Source organism: Nyctereutes procyonoides, unplaced genomic scaffold, assembly GCF_905146905.1.
Source record: "Nyctereutes procyonoides isolate TBG_1078 unplaced genomic scaffold, NYPRO_anot_genome, whole genome shotgun sequence".
NCBI classification, from domain to species: Eukaryota; Metazoa; Chordata; class Mammalia; order Carnivora; family Canidae; genus Nyctereutes; species Nyctereutes procyonoides.
The window spans coordinates 56,675,705-56,695,528 of record NW_026575133.1 but is presented as its reverse complement, the minus strand read 5'-3'; the positions used below and the strand labels follow the sequence as shown (position 1 = coordinate 56,695,528).

Here is a 19,824-nt window from a genome sequence, read left to right as displayed (position 1 = left end):
GCAACAAGGATATGAATCTACTGTATTTCAGGGTATATTTTGAGATGTCATATATTTCAAACAAATAACTTTTCCCCCCATTGCAGCAGTTCCCAGTTTTCCTCAAAATATGACCTTGCTTGCCACTCCCCAATCATACCAGTCCTCACTCTCTGGAAGTATGTCAGGGAAAACAGAAGGTGCCAGTTTGCCGCTACTTACTTTGCTCCCAATTCAGCTGTGAACTATTATTTTTATCTCCTTTTGAACTCCTGGTATCCATGGGCCTTGAAGGTTAGTAGGTGTAGCTTTCTCAACATCTCATCGGTATGAGCATGCCTTGACTTCTTGCTAGGTTGAATGAATATCCACATATCATAATTAGAGACCTTTAGGTATTCAGTAGGAGAAAGGTAGAGGAAAACTGTTCTAAGATTTTTATGGGATGGGCCTGTTTAATGAGTAAGGAAATTCAGACAATAGAAGATTATACCTATGATGCTAGAAAACAAAGTGAAAACAATATGAAGGAAAGAGGATTTGATTCCAGGCTTACTTCAGAAGGGAGTATAGAGTAGCTCTCCCATTTTCAGAGGAGGGCTTCCCTCAGTAATTTTATCGTCTAAAGCAGATCATCTTAAAAGATTTTCAGGAAAAATAAATATTTTTAAAATTATACTTTCTTACTAGGGAGAAAAAAAAAAACATTCCCCTGCTAATAGCAGCAAGGAACAGAGGTCCTCCCTGTGGCCTTTAAATGAAACAATGGAAAACAATTTCAAATGCAGCATTGCCTTGTATTCAAGATGTTTTTAATACTATTCATAATAGAATTCCTCAAGATTAGATAGTGCTTAAACTAATTGACCTACAAATTATTAAAATCCTGTTAAACCCCTTTACATAGCAGCAATGCTTATGTACCTGTGAAATGACATATGTACAAGAGTATTGAAACATTGTTTATAATGGCAGAAGATAGGAAACAAACTAAATGTCCATTGGTTTGGTCTGTATTTAACCTATTTAATTAATGCAAGCCAAACCAATGGGCACATGCCATACACACACACCCTCACACACATACATGGAAATAAATAAATGGAATACTATGCAGCTATAAAAATGATTAGGAACCCTTCCAGATAACATGGAAAAATTACTGGGATATACTTAATAATTAAAAATGAAGTGCAGAGTGGTGTCCAGCTCTTGGTTTCTGCTCAGGTCATGATCTCCTTGGTAGTGGGATTAAACCCAGACCTGGGCTCCCTGTTCTGCTGGGGAGTCCATTTGAAGATTCTCTCCTTCTGCCCCTCCCCTGGCCCTCATTAAAAAATAAATCTTAAAAAACAAACAAACAAAAAAAAAGGTGAAGTGCAGAGGGGCTCCTAGGTGGCTCAGTCAGTTAAATGTCCGACTCTTGATCTCAGCTCAGGTCTTGATCCCAGGGTTTTGAGCTCAAGTCCCATGTTGGGCTCCACATTGGGCATGGAGCCTACTTAAAAAAAATAAATAAAAATGAAGTGCAGAATAGTATACTGCCATTTATATTACAAAAGGAGGGAGACAGGAGAGAAGTGTGTGTGATTATTTATAGATTTGCTTACATATACATAAGAATCCCTAGAAGGATATATAAGAAGCTAATACCATTACTTATCTGCCTGGGAAGAGGGTGGAAATATGTGGGGAACTGAACAGGTAGGGGTAGAGGTAGGAGATTTTTCACTATGCCTTTTTATATTATTTGGTTTTTGGATCGTGTGAACATATTACCTATTTTTTTAAAAATCAGATTTAAAAACATATACATGTGTGAAAATCTCAATAGAAGCAGAAAAAAACATTTCTCAAAGTACAACAGTTTTTCAAAAAATAATATTAGGATTGAAAATTTTTATTCCCCCCCCCAAAAAAAAGAATTAAAAAAAAAAGAAAATTTTTATTCCCTGCTCTCTTAAGTAGCTAGAAGTTTTTGTTCTCTTGTGTATAATGGCTTGATAAGGTCTTGAATTGCTTTATCTATGATAATTTGTACACAAAATCCTAAAAGAAATTATTTTGAAAAATCTCAAAGGCTCTTTTTTTTTTTTTTCTCTTTGGGGGACTGCCTGAATTCTTCAAGTTTTCAGAGATCCAAGGAGAGATAATTAATCCATTAGGTTTTCCTAATGAGTAGGATATAAGTACCATCCTACTACCTAAAACTTGCATCATACTTGTTTTTACCTTGAGAATAAGAATGAATTTCTAAATGTGGTTTTTATAAGATGACTAAATTTGGCACTATACTAATTTTTTGGCTCTTACTCCTTTGTAAAAATAACTTTGGTAGTCAGTATATAGGATTCTTTTCACATGCTTCTTGTTCTAAGACTGCAAAAGTATCTGTCAAAAGAGCCCAGGAACTAAGGCATGTTAGTGAATTTTGAAGGCTCTGGGATGTGAGGAGTTGGAGTTAATTCACATTAAACAAATAATACAAGTACATATTTGAGAACTTGTAAGATGTCCTTTTCTCAAGTATGGGGCAGGCAAAGAAGAGTAAAATGGCAAATGTGCTTTGGGCATTCTTTTTGACTTACAGAACTTTCTCAGCAGCCCCATCTTGGTTTCTTTGCATGAAAGTATTTAATGCATGAGAGAGTTGAGTCAGAAATGTAATTTTAACCTAGTGTTGATGATGCTTATGGTGCTAGAAAATGTGTTTTGAAAGAATTGATTGTTAGTTACACCTACCTTGCAAACTTAGATGGTCCTATTTCTAGGTTCTGTATCTATTAATGTATGTGTCTGTTCCTCTGATCTTGATTATGAAAGCAGGATTATAGGCCACAGAATTTGATGTGCTGTCTTCCCCTGTGTAAGACAGGAACATTTCAGGTTAGTTGAAACAATATTCAGAAGCCAGGAGAGGCCACAGAAGAGGTTCACATCTCCCTTTCCCCTCCTGATTTTCACTTGATATCATGGCAAAGATGAGGCATTTAAGACACAGTGACATTAAAAGTCATGGAAAGGAGGCAGCGATGGAGAATTTCATAGGATTAGGGCTCTTGAGGAGGTGAGAGGAAGTGGTGAACTACTAAAAACAGTCTCCTCGTTTGGCCCATGACACTTGGAGTTTGCCCAGCCATATTTTACACATCCTTATTATTGATGCTCACTACATATTAGAATTGTAATCGCTTTACTGAGCTCCACCAAGATTGAATTGATGGACCAGTTAATCTTAAAAAGATAAATTGAATTTGATGAATGACTCCCAACTTTTAAATACACCTTAAGGCCTAAAAGAAGTCATTATTTTTCTTTCCCCCTCAAGTTTTTACTTAAATTCCAGTTAGTTAACATACAATGTAATATTAGTTTCAGGTGTACCAGATCGTGATTCATCACTTACATACAACACCCAGTGCTCATCACAACAAATGCCCTCCTTATTCCCCATCACTCTTTTGGCCTATCGCCTGCCCACCTCCCCTCCAGCGATCCTCAGTTTGTTCTTTATAGTTAAGAGTCTGCTTTATAGTTAGCTTCTCTTCTTTTCCCCTCTGTGTTCATCTGTTTTGTTTCTTAAATTCCACATATGAGTGAAATCATATAGTTCTTGTCTTTATATGACTTCTTTCACTTAGCATAATGCTCTCTAGCTCTGTGTCGTTGCAAATGGCAAGATTTCATCTTTTTGATAGCTGAGTAATATTCCATTTTATATATATAAAAACAGTATATACACTGTAATATATACTATTATACAGTATATATATTAATATACAGTAATATTCCATATATATACACATACATACATACTATATCTTCTTTATCCATTCATCAATTGATGGACATTTGGGGTCTTTCCATAATTTGGCTATTGTTGATTATGCTACTTTATTTTTTTTAAGATTTTATTTATTTATTAGAGACACAGAGAGAGAGAGAGAGACAGGCAAAGGGAGAAGCAGGCTCCATGCAGGGAGCCCGATGTGGGACTCGATCCCAGGTCTCCAGGATCATGCCCTGGGCCAAAGGCAGAGCTAAACTGCTAAACCACCGGGGCTGCCCTGATTATGCTACTTTAAACATTGGGGTGCATGTATCCCTTTGAATTAGTATTTTTAAAAAGTCATTCTCGATAGGCTTTTCAATTAAAAATATATCCCTAATAAACTATTGGCCCTACACCAAAATAAAAAGGCACAGCTTTTGCACAGCAAAGCAGACCATCAAAAAATCCCAAAAAGGCAGCCTACCAAATGGGAGGAGATATATATATATATATATATATATATATATATATATATATTTTTTTTTTTAAATTTTATTTATTTTAGAGAGTGAGAACATGAGCAGGGGGTAGGGCAGAGGGAAAGGGAGAAAGAGAATCTTTTTTTTTTTAAAGATTTTATTTATTTATTCACAGACACAGAGAGAGGCAGAGACCCAGGCAGAGGGAGAGGGAGAAGCAGGCTCCATGCAGGGAGCCTGATGTGGGACTTGATCCCAGGTCTCCAGGATCACACCCCAGGCTGCAGGCGGCGCCAAACCGCTGCGCCACTGGGACTGCCCCGAGAAAGAGAATCTTAAGCATACGCTACACTGAGCATGGAGCCTGATGTAGAACTCAAACTCATGACCCTGAGGTTATGATCTGAGCTGAAACCAAGAGTTAGTTGGACGCTTAAATGAGCTATGCAGGTGCCCCCAAATGGGAGAAGATATTTGCAAATCAAATACCCATTAAGGGGTTAATACCCAAAATATATAAAGAACTTATACAACTCAACACTAAAACCCCCAAATAATCTGATTAAAAATGAGCAGAGAATAGACATTTTCCCAAAGAATATAGATAGATGGCCAATAGACTCATGAAAAGATATTCAGCATCACTCATCATTGGGGAAATGCAAATTAAAACACTTTATACCTGTCAGAATGGCTCAAATAAAAAAGACAAGAAATAACAAGTGTTGATGAGGATGTGAAGAAAAGGAACCCTCATGCACTGTTGTGGGAATGGAAATTTGTGCAGCCACTATGGAAAACAATATGGAAGTTCCTCAGAAACTTAAAAATAGATTTACAATATGATCCAGTAATTCTGTTACTGGATATTAAAAGAGAACAAAAACATTAATTGAAAAAGATATATATACCCCTATGTTTATTGCATTATTTACAATAGCTGAAGTATGGAAGCAACCCAACTGGCTGTTAATAGATGAAAGGTTAAAGAAGAGGTAGGGTGTGTGTATAACACACACACACACACACACACACACACACACACAAAGACGTATACACACATAAGCACATACATAATATACAATGAAATATTACTCAGCTATAAAAAATAATGAAATCTTACCATTGTGACAACATGGATGGACTGAGAGGTTATAGTGCTAAGTGAACGAAGTCAGAGAAAGACAGATACCATAGGATTTTACTCATATGTGGAACTTAAGAAACAAACAAAAAAAGACACCCCCCCCCCCACTACAAAACCCAGACTCTTAATATAGAGAATACATTGGTGGTTGCCAAAGGGGAGGTAGGTTGGGGGAATGGGTGAAATAGATAAAGAGAATTGAGAGTACACTTATCTTGATGAGCACTGAGAAATGAAAAAAAAATGTGTATAATTGCAGTGATGTTGCTATTTACTGTTATTGGATATTTATTTCATCATTATTATAAAGCAGTTTTTAGATAGATATAATGAAAACTTAGCAAGCTTTTTATGACCAGTCTACCAAGATGGACATAGCTGCAGAATTAATTTCAGCAGATTGTTTATTTTTCCATTTAAAAATTGGCTGTTCCAAAAAAAAAAAATTGGCTGTTCCTTTTGCAGTACAAGGAACACTGTCAACTTAAAAATGTTATTTCTAAAACCATTTTAATGGAATTATACTTCTTAGTAAGTTAGTAAGATACTGTGTTTATCATCTTCTCATTGGAGTTTTTGATGCAGTTAAAAGTATCCAAAAGCCTAAATGAATATTCAGTTAACAAAACTGATTTTTGTGTGTTTTGGCTGCATCACATTCCTGAAAACTGCAATTATTTAGTGTGGCGCAAGTAAAGGCTGGAACCAAATATGAGTCACTTTAGTTGCATTAGAAACCACCTTTGGACCTGGGATTTAACTGGCACCTCTCTTTCTTTACCTCTTTGGCACTTTTCTGATCAAAAGCAGACCTTTTTTTAAAAAAAATTTTTTTTAATTAAAAGATTAAAAAAAATTTTTTTTTTTTTAATTTGGAAAACCCGGGATCCCTGGGTGGCGCAGCGGTTTGGCGCCTGCCTTTGGCCCAGGGCGTGATCCTGGAGTCCCAGGATCGAATCCCACGTCGGGCTCCCGGTGCATGGAGCCTGCTTCTCCCTCTGCCTGTGTCTCTGCTTCTCTCTCTATCTGTGTAACTATCATAAATAAATAAAAATTTAAAAAAAAAAAGCTTTAAAAAAAAAAAAAAGAAAACCCAAAGAATTTGTGTCTGGGAAGAATAGTAACAGGAGAACTATAGGTACCTGGGGAAGACCAAAGCATCTTTTCAAGTCAGCTGAGAGCCTCTCATGCTTCTCCCTGTTCTATTTTGTCTTTATATATGATGCCAGCTACAAATAATTGCTATCTCGAATAGGGCTTTATTTTTTGGAATTCAGCCTGTTAGCACAAATAATCCCTAATAAGTATGAAGCTAGTTTAAGGCTTTAAAACAAAGCCAGACTTTTCCCTCTTGTATTTCCTCATCTTGGCTGCTTCTGAAGTTTGGTAGACATGCAGAATGTTAGAAAGAAATCACAGATTTATCTTTTCAGATTCCAGACATTATATGTATATATACCATATTCTTCTCAGTTTGAGAACTGAGCTCATAAGAGCAGAAAGATCCAGTGTTTGGCCAAGTCCTTTTTATTCACTGCCCTGAGTTCATCTCCCTTTGAAGTTTAACTGGAATGCATCCTTCCCCCGCCACCTCCAACTTTCAGTAAAGGGAAAATAACTCTGGAACAGCCAGGGATGTAAAATTTATTGGAAAGGCACTAATTGCCTTGTCTCCGAGGGGCAGTGTGTGTGTAGTTAGACACTGAACCACAGGTTTCATTTCTGACGAGAGAATGGACATGTACTGTAGGAAAAAAAGCATAAGTGAATGATTTCAGTAAAATGTTTCCCCAGAGATCTGTGGGTGTCAGAAGGAAGAGGGAGGAGCATCGTACCCAGTTTATCATCCAAATTTGTTGTTCCCTCTGAAGCAGTCTGTCTTTTCAAGATCAATTTGAGACACTCTGTGTCCCGGTCTTTGGTTGGCGAGACCTGGGAACAGTTAGCATGTGAAATTCCTCAAGGTTAAGATGACGGTTAAGGTAGGACGGATGAAGTGAAACGTGTTTCCATTTTTCATCATCCAACAGGGCTAGCAGTCTGGCTAAGGAGGGATGATGTGTAACTGCGTGCATCCTTTCAATTCTCACTTGAGATATTTGTATATTTGAGACAGTAAAAGTTATGGCTTCCATTCTGATTTGTTAGTCACATTATGTTTAGGAGTGCCAACTGGGAAATATTACCCAAAAAGCTAGTGGAGCCCCGAGTGCGCCTTGGGAAGAGATGACACCTACATTATTTGTCACTGGACCATTATACACCAAATGGCTAGGGTGCTGACTTCAAATCAGCTACTTAGCTTGCCTAAGGAACAGAGTGCCACAGCTGCCAAACAAGAAAGAAAAATCTAAAAAAGAAAAATGGATTTATTCTCAAATTAAGTAAGTTGTCTTCAAAACAACCTTGTATGAGTTTAACGCTGTAAGCAAAGCATGAAGTTCTTCCTCTGAGAAGCTCCAAAGAGTATTGACCTTAGCGTTTAGCTTACCTGATTGTGACCTCCCAGAGAACACAAGGCTACGCCTTCCCAGACAATTACATTTAAATGCAAAAGACATTAACGAAACATTAACGTATGGAAATCAGTGTGTGATTCATAGTAACACAAATGTTCCTACAGTGAAGTATTTCGGAGTTCATGCTTCCCAAATCATCTCTTCATGTCTGTTTTGTTTCCTGGCTTCCTAATGCTAAGACATCATAGTTTTGTTTTGTTTTGTCTTGTTTTAATATATCAAGTGCCGAGAGAGTTCCTAGGGAAAAGTGGCATTCTCGGAGGTAAACAGGATCCAGATCACTTAAGGTTTATTGATTTTATGATCAGTACTTAGGTTGCTGCTAAAAGTGGATAGGTTTCCAATACATATCTGAAACTGTAGAGGCCTTTCTTTCCACCTCCATCCATCATTAGGAGCACTGAATCGCTTTGCAGGCGATTACTAAGGAAAACTCAAATGTTGTTAGGGTCACTCATCTGTGGAATACCAGCTTAAACTAATATAAAATACTGTTATTTAACTCTGATGAAAAGGAAGTCAGAGTGATTATCAAAGGATCAAAGAGGGAAGCTTTTAGAAGATTTGCATCTCATCTCCATTACCTCGGTTTTGTTTGTAACATTTGGTTGGGGTTTATTTCTTTACCTGATGGGACTGATGTTAAAAGTGCTTTGATGATATCACCATTTTTGTGGCTCACCACCCGTTCTAGATTGGTCGATGAATCCATCACCCAGCTGGCATTGTTCTTGTATTATGCAGTGAAATCTCTTTAATGGGACTTTATAAAATAAGTTGAGGGTACCTTAAAACTTGTTAGTCCAGAGACTTCCATTATTGGGAACTGTGATTACTTGATTTGTGCTTAACTGGAACTTCCCTTTAATATAATCTGTTGAAAATAAGAGCCTTGGTAATATACTGTTCTAGAATTTTTACTTTCATGAGCAGTACTTGAATGGGACAGAAAGACCCTGGAGAAAGGAAAAGAGGCCCACAGTGTTAGTTAGGATTGTTCCTCAGTTTCAGTTGAGAATCTGAAGTGAGACAGTATCTTGAGGTAGACGAGCAGCAACAGCCTATGAGGCAGAACGTAAGGGAGGATTTTAAAAGGAATGTCTTCATATATCCATATTTTGTGAGAAGCAACATGATGTATAGAAAGAATGTTAGGACAGAACTGAGGAGACTGGAAATTGAACTGGAGGGACTATCCCAGTGTGATGTATTCTTAGTATTTGGGAAATTGATACTCTGATGATGAAAAGTATAAGAAGATAGGTACTTAAACAGTCAAACCTGTCATATCCTGTGAAGGGAGTAAAGCTTTCATAATGGATGACAGGTTTTTCTTAAATATCTTTAGGTTTTTCTGTTAACTGCTCTATTTGAATAAAAACACTGCTTTTGTCCTATTTAACAGGGTCGATGGGAAAGTCAACAGGATGTATCACAAACTGTAGTTTCCAGAGGAATAGCTCCGGCTGCCCCATCCCTCCCTGACAGTCCCCCAAATAATCATTCCCCAGACCCAGGTAAGTTATATTTTCACTTGTCAACCACTGTCATGAAGTTTGGGCATCTTCCAGAAATAGTTTAAATCAGGATTTCCTATCACATAACCACTGACCTGCTAGTTACAGTCATCTGACTCTTTTTCCCTTTTTTGTCTTAACATGTTGAGTTGCATTGATTTTTGAAAGTTGAATTTATATTGCATCCTTCTGATAAATATCACTTTATCACAGTGTCTTATCCTTAACATGTGCTTGATTCTTTTTTTTTTTATTTTTTTTTTAATTTTTATTTACTTATGATAGAGAGAGAGAGAGAGAGGCAGAGACACAGGCAGAGGGAGAAGCAGGCTCCATGCACCGGCAGCCCGATGTGGGATTCGATCCCGGGTCTCCAGGATCGCGCCCTGGGCCAAAGGCAGGCGCCAAACTGCTGCGCCACCCAGGGATCCCCATGTGCTTGATTCTATTTGCTAGTATTTCGTAAAGGATTTTGGTGTGTGTGTGTGTGTTCTATGATGAATATCTACTTGTCTTTTCTCATAATAATGCCTTTGATTGGTTTTGGTGTCATGGTTATGTTGGCATCATGAAATGACTTGGGAAATATTTCCTTATTATCTTTCTTCCTGAAAGATTTTATATACTTTGTATTACTTCTTCCTTAAATGTTTGACAGGATTCACCACTGACACTTTCTGGTTCTGAAATTTTCTCCTTGGGAAGCTTTTAAATTATGGCTTCAATTTCTTTAAGATAGGGTTATTTAACTCATTGTATTTTCTTATGAGTCAGTTTTTGTAAGTTACATTTTTCAGGAAATTTTGTTTCATCTAAATTTTTATGTTTATTTCAATAAATGTTATAATGCTCCCTATTGCCCTTTTAATGTTTATAGGCTCTGTTGTGATGTTCCTTTTTAAAAATTTTTTGATAATTTTTGTTTTCTTTCTGGTTTTCATGAATACTTTTGAGATATGTTTTCATTCTCTCAGTCTTCTCCCAGAGCCAAATCTGGTCTTCCTTTCTTTATTGTTTATTTTGTTTCATTGATTTCTATTTCTGTCTGCATTTCACAAATTTTAGAATGTGGTTCTTTCGTTTTTATTCAGAATATTTTCTAATTTCCTTCTGATTTATTCTTTGACCCATGGGTTATTGGGTAGCATGTTAATTTATTTTCATATGTCTAAAGGGGGAGGAACTTCTTTTTATTAATTGATTGCTTATTTAATTTCATCACGATCTGAAAGACTTCAATATTTCAGTCTTTTGGAATGTTTTTGAGACTATGTTCTATCTTGGTAAATATTCTATGCATGCTTGAAAAGAAACTATTCTGTTTGGGGCATAGTGTTCTGTATATATCAATTAGGTCAAGGTGGTTGATAACCTTGTTCAAATCTGTTCTTCAGATATTCTGTTCTACTGATATTTTTTCTGTTTGTTCCATCAATCAGTGAGCCAGAAGGCGTTAAATCTCCAAATATGATCATGAAAATTACCTATTTTTCCCTTTATTATATCTGTTTTTGTATCATTCTTTTAGTAACTCTGTTGGGTATATACATATTTAGGATTGTTATTTTTTTCCTGATAAAGTGATATTCATTTCATTAAGTGATTTCATTATGAACTGCCTCTTTGTAGCTCTGAAATCCTGTTTGAAATCTGTCTCTTCTAATCAGCTGTCTTTTGCTTATTGTTTGAATAGTGTATATTTTTCTCAGCCTTTTAAATTTTGGCCTATATTTTTTCTTTAAATTAAAGTGATTGTCTTGTAGACAGCATATAGTTAGGTCTAACTTTTCTTTTTTATCTAGTCTATCAATTTCTGTCTTTCAACTGGCATGTTCTTTTACATGTAATATCATTATTGTTATGTCTGCCTCATCAGTGTTGGTTTCTCTTTGGCCTTTCTATTTTTTCCCCTACTGTAACTTCTTTTTTGCTTTCTTTTGGGTTAATTGAAAAATATTTTTTAGTATTTAATTTTATTTACATTTCTGGCTCTTTGATATTTCTGTATTTGTTTATTCAAGTCTTTGCTCAAGGACTGTAGTATGAGTTCTTAACTTACATAATCGACTTAGAATTAATAATATATCACCTCCCACTGCACAAATAAAAGAATCTTGTAAGAGTATAATTCTATTTGCCTGTTCCCAGACCCCCCTTATTTTATATTATTGTTGTTATATCTTTTACAGACATTATGTACCCATTTTACAATGTTACTCTTTTTGCTTTAATTTTTTTTTAAAGATTTTATTTATTTATTTATTCATGAAAGACACACAGAGAGAGAAGCAGAGACATAGGCAGAGAGAGAAGCAGGCTCCATGCAGGGAGCCCGATATGGAACTCAATCCCGGAACTCCAGGATCATGCCCTGAGCTGAAGGCAGACGCTCAACCGCTGAGCCACTCAGGTGTCCCCTCTTTTTGCTTTAAAACAGCCACAGTCTTTTAAGGAAATTAAGAAACTATAGATAATCTTTTATGTTTTTCTTCATATTTATTATTTCTGGCACTATCCAGTCCTTCCTGAAGTCTTATATTTATTGGATATCATTTCTCTTTAGCCCAAAGAATATCCTGTAGTATTTCTTATTGTGCAGTTATCTTGGAGAAGAATGCTCTCCCCTTTTGAGATTATGATTTCACTTTTTTTGGAAGGATTTTTCCACTAGTAGCACTTCAAAGATGTTATGTTATCTTTTAGATTCCTTTTCTGCTGAGACTCAGTCATCATTTGTGTCTCTTTTCCCTACATGTAATATGTCTCTGTTTACTCTGCTATGTTGTTTGCTTTCATAGTTTTCTCTAGTTCGTTTTTTTTCTTCTAATTTTGTTTTTATTTATTTATTTATATTTACTTATTTATTTTTAAAGATTTTGCTTATTTATTCATGAGAGACACACAGAGAGAGAGAGGCAGAGACGTAGGCAGAGGGAGAAGCAGGCTCCCTCCAGGGAGCTTGAGGTGGGACTTGATCCCAGGACCCTGGGATTGCAACTTGAGCCAAAGGCGGATGCTCAACCAGTGAGGCACCCAAGTGCTCCTCTATTTTTGTTTTCAGCAGTTGGATTATGATATACTTAGGTATGGTTTTCTTTGTATTTATCTTGCTTGCGTTTCATTGATGTTCTTGGATCTGTAAGTTGAGGTTTTCAACAAATTTAGGAAAATGTTCAGCTATTACTTCATTAAATTATTCCCCCTAACCATTTCTTCTTTCTCCACTTTCTCCATTTGAGAATCAAATTACACATATGTTAGATTGCTTAATATTACCCTACTGGTCACAGAAGCGCTATTTTTTAAAGAAATGTATTTTTCATCTTTTAATCTTACTCTTATTTCTTCTGGTTATGTAATTTACCTGCCATTTCCAACCTTCTTTTAAGCACATCCAGAAAATATTTTATTTCATTGATTATTCTTTTCAGTTCTAGAATTTCCACTTTTTTTTTTTTAAGTTTCAATTTCTCTGCTGATATTCTCTACCTGTACGTTTGTTAAGATCAGATTCTTCTTTACTTCCTTGGACCTGTGTACAAAAGCTGCTTTAAGGTTTTCTAGTATCTAGGCCATTTCATGGTCTGTTTTTCTTGACTATGGGTCCAATTTAATGAGTTTTGACCATTGTATTTTCCTGTGTAACTTATACCCCAATTAAGATATACAAGATTTATATGACTCTAGTTACTCTCCACAATCAACCAATATTCTGATTTTTATCCTTTCAGGTTAGTTTTGCCTGTTTTACAATTTCACATAAATGGAATCATAACATTATATACTCTTTTTATGTTTAGCTTCTTTTATTCATCACTTCTGTTCATGTCTCCATACTGTTGCATCCTTTAGTAATTTATTTTTTATTGTTGAGAATAACTTCATTTTCACAGTTGAATTTATCATAATTTTTGATTAGTTCTTCTGTTTGTGGACATTTGGTTTGTTTCCCAGTTTTTGGCTACTGTGAATAAAGTTTGTTCTTGTACAAGTCATTTTTGTGAACATTTCTCTTGAGTTAATACTTAGGAGTAAAATTACTAGGTCATAGAGTACCATCTTGTTTTAAAGTTCTGTATTTTTTTTTTTTTTTGAGAGAGAGCATGCATGTGTGTGTGCCAGTGGACAGGAGGAGGGGCAGAGGGCAAGAGAGAATCTTAAGCAGACTCCATGCCTAGCATGGAGCCCTATGTAGGGCTCCCTCTCACCACCCTGAGATCATGAACTAAGCCAAGATCATGGTCAGAAGCTTAACCAACTATCTACCCAGATGCCTCAAATTTGTTGTAAAAAAAAAAAAATTGTGGGGTGCCTGGATGGCTCAGTCAGTTAAGTATCTGACTCTTGGTTTTGGCCTGGCTCATGATCTTATGGTCATGGGATTGACCCCATGTAGGGCTCTGTACTTAGCATGAAGTCTGCTTCAGATTCTCTTTCCTTCTCACTCTTCTTTTGTTCAAATAAATAAATAAATAAAATCTTAAAAAAAATTGTAATGGGGTGCCTGGATAGGGCTCATTCAGTTAAGCATCTGACTCTTAATCTCAGCTCAGGTCTTGATCTTAGGGTTGTGAGTTCAGGTCCCATGTTGGGCTCCACACTAGACATGGAGCCTACTTAAAAAATAATAATAATTTTTAAAGATTAAAAATTTTTAGTTAATGCTTACTTGATTTACATATTTATGACTTTGCTCACATCGTTGCTTCTTGCATCTTACTTTGTTCTAAGTTTAGTTTCTTTTTTGTGAATTATACCCATTATCAGTGCATTTAGCAGTTGTCTATTAGTGACAGACCCTTTCTTTCATATGTTGAAGTTTTTATTTTGCTCTCACTTTGGAGAATCCTTTTACTATGGTATTTATGGTATATATATCAAACATAACAAGAGTAGAAGAGTAATACAATGTGCCCTTATGTACCCCCTCCAGCTTCAGAATGATCTGTTCATCACCAATCTGATTTATCTCTATTCCTGATACTTCTCTACATTCTCTAATGATTAATTTGAAGCAAATCTCAGATATCATTTCATCTGTAAATATTTGTACATGTATCTCTAAAGCAATACCCCCAATAACATTTCACTCTTAAGAAAACTTGAAGGGATCCCTGGGTGGCGCAGCAGTTTGGCGCCTGCCTTTGGCCCGGGGCGCGATCCTGGAGACCCGGGATCGAATCCCACGTCGGGCTCCCGGTGCATGGAGCCTGCTTCTCCCTCTGCCTGTGTCTCTGCCTCTCTCTCTCTATCTGTGTGTGACTATCATAAATAAAAAAAAAAAAAGAAAAAAGAAAAAAGAAAACTTGAAAAAAGTCCTAGATATCATCAAATATCTAGTCAGTGTTTATATTTCTCTAGTTGGATCAAAAATATTTTGTTATTTTGAATGAAAAATCTAAGTGTAAGGTTCATATATTGTGATGAGTTGATATGTATCTTGAGTTAAAGTTTAATATTTATGTTCTTCTCTTTTTCCCCCCATGCATTATATATATATTGAAGAGACCAAGTCTTTGTACAGTAGTCCCTCTGTGTTCTTACTTTTGCTGGTTCCTTCCCAATGAGGTTTTTAAAACATGGTTTTCTGTCTACCTTATTTCCTGTGAATTGGTAGTTAGCTCTGTGGTCTTGAACAGATTCAGGCCAGTTTGAGGGAGGGCTGGGAAGTAGAATAAATGAAAGGGTAGTTTTGTGTATTTATCTCAGGAGACACATCATATCTGATTGTCTCTCTTTGTGATATATGCAGCATTTGATTGATTACTGGCTAGATCTTTATTTAATTAGGGGTCATCCTCAGTGTAGAATGTTAATTTATTCTATAGAGAACTCTAGATTGTCCCTATTTTTTTCTTTTAGCATTTAGATGATTATGTTCTTCTGGCTCTTTATTCATCTCAAACTTATTTTCTCTGTTTTGTTTTTCTCTTTCCTATTTTTGCCTTGTAGATTATTTGACTTTTTGACTCAGTTTTAACATATCTCTTGGCATTTATCTCTTTGCCTTAAGTTTTTAGTGATGGCTCTCATGATTATAAAATACTTTCATCCTTTCACTGTCTACTTAGAGTTAATATTATACTACCTTATATAAAATGTACAAACCTTGGAACTGTATGGGTCCATATACCAAGTGTATTACCAATAAGCTTGGAGTCATTTCAGGGGTCATTGTGGGATAGAGGCATGTATGTGGGTGCTTATGTGCTTCTGTTCAGGCAGTATCACATACAAATTCCTCAGGCTGACTTGCTTGTTCTTTTAAAAGTGTTATGTGGATATAGTGTTTTATCATTTATGAGTTAGATTACATTCTCCTAAAAATTTAGTTTTATTCACTAAGGGGAAACAAATCTTATATCATAGGCATTGTCTGCATGTCTGCTCCTAGCCTTTGGTAATTTAGAGTAGGTAAGAACATGGTTGGTTCAGGACTTTGATCTCTTTCTTGTGAAAACAGCCCAGACACCACCCTCTTTTCAAAAGGTCCATTTCAGGGCTCCTGGGTGGCACAGTTGGGTAAGCATCTGCCTTCGGCTCAGGTCATGATCCCAAGGTCTTGGGATGGAGACCACATTAGGCTCCCTGCTTAGTGAGGAGCCTGCTTCTCCCTCTCCCTTTGCCCCTCCCCCTGCTTCTGCACTCTCTCCCTCTCTCTGTCAAATAGATAAATCTTAAAAAAAAGAGAAAAATATAAAAACAAAACAACAAAAGGTCCATTTCATCATCTTTATTCAATAAGTAGATATGAGAAGCTAAAGTTGGAGAAGACATAGTCCCTGACTTCAAAGAGGTTAAAGTCTAGATAAAGAACAATACATGTGTGTCATTAGCTATATGATGTAAAAATGAAAAAAACCTGTCTTATTCTAGGGCAGAAATTAGCACATGAACCAATTAGTGACAAGGACTGGGATTGGATTACCCTTCAGATACTAATAGAAACATTGGATATTGGATGTTTTAGAAATACCCTCATTGCTGTTATTTAATTGGAAAAAGGAAACAACATTGTGGTTGGGGGTAGCTATAATAATATGTTTTTCTAATATTTTTTTAAGGATACTTTTTAAGAATTGATGTTATTAGGTTCACTACAAATGAAACTTCTCAAATTTGTAGGAAAGAAAATGTCTACATTGTTGTTTACCCTTTACTTCTTTCCCTTTCTGTATTATTGACAGGACTTAGTAGCCTAGCGGCCTCCTACTTGAATCCAGTAAAATCCTTTGTGCCACAGATGCCAAAGCTCTTGAAGTCTCTCTTTCCTGTCCGCGATGAGAAAAGGGGCAAACAGCCTTCTCCTCTTGCACATCAGGTAAAAGCATCAGGAAAGGAACCGTGAACATTTTCTACTTCCTGGTGGAAGGATGCTCTCTAGTGCACAGATGCTAGAGGGAGATGGATGGCATGGATGGGGGCCTTGGAACTGGGCTTTTAGGCCTAGTAAAAGCTTGTGATCATTTCTCCTCTACTCTTCTCTGAGGTAACAGAGCTGTTGAAACTTATTGACAATCTCAATCCTTTTTGCTTTTAAAAAATGCCGAGCACACTGCTAATGTGATTTATGGTAATATTACTTAGAGCAACAATAGTAAAATTTATGAAGTGCACTTAGGGTTGTTTGTGTATTGCCAAACAGAAAATGTAATTCTATTTTTAATTCTTGATTTCATTTCTTATTTCAAACAATTTTATATCATCACTGTCCTTCCCTCTCCACCTCTTTTCCCTCTGCCGTGGTTTACCTGTTCCTTCATTTAAAATATTAAATGTGATCACTTGTCTTATTTCTCCTTTTTCTTGAAACTCTCTACCCAACCTTCAAATAAGTTTTAGAGAAAATCTTAAGAGTTTTCCACATAATCAGGAAACTGCTCTTATGCAAGGGTGAATGGGAAGCCTGTTGGAAATGTAATTTCCAGCCTTATATAGGTGTGAATTCAGCAGAAAATGATAAATGAGGATTTATTTATACTCCTTCAAAAACACATACAGTGCAAGTTCAGTTGTTGAAGTAGGTCTTTTGACATCAGCTTATCCACATTCACTTAAAACATTCAAGTTGCAGAAATGCAGGTGAGCCCTTGTCCTAGACCTTAACTATTTAAAAGAATTTTCTGAGTTTATGAAGGCATATTCAAGGATAGTGGTATTAGTTTTGTAAGGCTGCTGTACAGATATATAATTTTTTATATCTAGCATTGTATAAATATGTACTTAAGCAGATGTGTACACATAGTGTATGAAAAAAATAAACGTCATGAATTTGGATGTTTGAACTAACTTTAAGCACATAGGGATGCTTGACAGTTACCAAAGAATCTATGACCACGAGAGCTAAAAGAAATAACTAGTCTAATACTCAGTTGGGGTTTAGGTAAAAATGATTTTTCCAAGGATTTGCTGTTGTATATGCTATTTTGTCCTAAACTTCTATGTCATTGTTTTATAATGTATGATGCATGGACTCTCTGTGTCAGAATTTCCATGGTAGCTTTTTAAGAAAGGTAACTTTTAAAACAACAATAACAGCCTGACCTTATAACCCAGACTCCCTGTAGGGGTGCCTTTGTAATCTGTATTTATAAGCACCCAAAGTGATTTTTACCAAGATGTAAAGTTTAATAAGTACTCTTTCAGTCACTCTTTGGTGAAGACAGAGTTGTAGAAGTTAAAGGAAGTTGGTATGGCATTAGAAGTACTGAATCAGACTACTATAGTTATAGTTAGTTTGTAAAAGCTGCATTGAATTTTTGATATGGCAAGTCAGATCACCTGCTACAGTAAATTATTTTTACTGTTTGCGAGTAAATGATTGGTTCTTCTGGATATGAGAGGTACAGTCATGTGTTAGAAACGTAGTGATGGCAAATAGCTGCATTTTGTAATGTCCAGTTTAAGAAAGGTGATCATGAGATATTTTGAAGATCTCTTGCACAATATTTGTCCAGTTTACTTTGAGCATATGTGAGCAAAAATATTAGAAAGTTACCCCAAATATTTCATATTTCATAAATAAATGAAAATATAGATACAAAACTGGTCCTAATGAAGACACCAGTGGTGGAGCTAAATGGTCCAGTTGGTTGTGAAACCCCCACTCCACTCCACTGATGGGCCTTTTCTGAAGGGCACCAGGGAGCTGCATCTTGCCTGCACCGTTCCAGTGTCCTCTGACATGGCATCATACTTGAAACACTCATCTCTAGGCTTCAGCGTGGTGACATTTGCCTGGTTTCTCTCCTGCTGACCGCTCAGTCTTTCTCAGTTGCCTTTTTGGGGACCGTTTATTCCATCAGGCCGGTAACATTCAGGGGCCCAGAGCTCCATCCTGGACCTTCTCTCCATGGGTCATCTCTTTCAGTTCCATGGCTTTAACTATTTATGTATTGACAATGTTCATATTTCTATCTACAGCCCTGACTTTGCCCCTGAGTTCTGGCCTCATGGAGCTAACTGCCCATTAAGCTTTCCCACTTGTAAATCAATTAGGCATTCACATTTTACCAGTCCAGAAGATTACTCTTGGTTTCAGCTCACAAGTCTGTTTACTCTCAACACACAAAAGACTTAAAAATACATGCCCATCTCAGTATATAGCACAGATGTCCACCTAGGTGCTCATACCTCACAAAGAGTCCATCAGTAAGATTTCGTAGGTACTGATTCCAATCCAGCAACTCCTGGTCATCTCCATTTCTCATCAGTCATTCATGCCACCATAGTCTCTTGCCCAGATGATTGCAGCAGCCTACATACAGGTCTGTCTGACACTTTTTGCCTCATGAAGTCTTTTATTCACAAAGTAGCCTAAGTGGCCTTCCAAAGTCTTACTTTAGTTCATGGCTTGAAATCTTCCACTGCTTCTCACTAAAAGTGAATAAAATCGGAACACCTGGATGGCTCAGTGGTTGAGCATCTGCCTTCAGCTCAGGGCGTGATCCCCGTTTGGGGATCGAGTCCCACCACTCCCTGTGAGGAGCCTGCTTCTCTCTCTGCCTGTGTCTCTGCCTCTCTCGTTGTGTCTCTCATGAATAAATGAACAAAATCTTTAAAAAAAAAAAAGAAAGTGAATAAAATCTAAATTCCTTGCTGTGCCTTCCATTGTCTTATATGATCTGATCCCCTGACCTTTCATCTTTATGCCCTTTATTTCTTCTTTGTTCACCATACTAAGCCATGTTGGCCTTTTCTTTCTTTGTTTTTCTTTCCTTCCTTCCTGCCTTCCTTTCAGCAGGGGACAGGGAGGAGGGCCAGAGGGACAGGGAGAAGCCAACTCCCCATTAAGCAGAGAGGCTGAGGTGAGGCTTGATCCTAGGATGCTAAGATTATGACCTGAGCTGAAGGCAGTTGCCTAATTGACTGCGCCACCCAGGCACCCCTCTTTCTTATCTCATGAACACAT

The 19,824-nt window shown here is 36.7% G+C and overlaps 1 protein-coding gene across 1 annotated transcript in view; it reads left to right on the top strand.

The window, feature by feature from the left end:
- Positions 1-19,824, top strand: part of KIF13B (kinesin family member 13B) — a 198,512-nt gene that overhangs the window by 153,176 nt on the left and 25,512 nt on the right. Inside the window, exons 36-37 of the mRNA XM_055346192.1 lie at positions 9,302-9,413; positions 16,601-16,734. Of these exons, the coding sequence (XP_055202167.1) occupies positions 9,302-9,413; positions 16,601-16,734 (246 nt within the window). The remainder of the gene's footprint in view (positions 1-9,301; positions 9,414-16,600; positions 16,735-19,824) is intronic.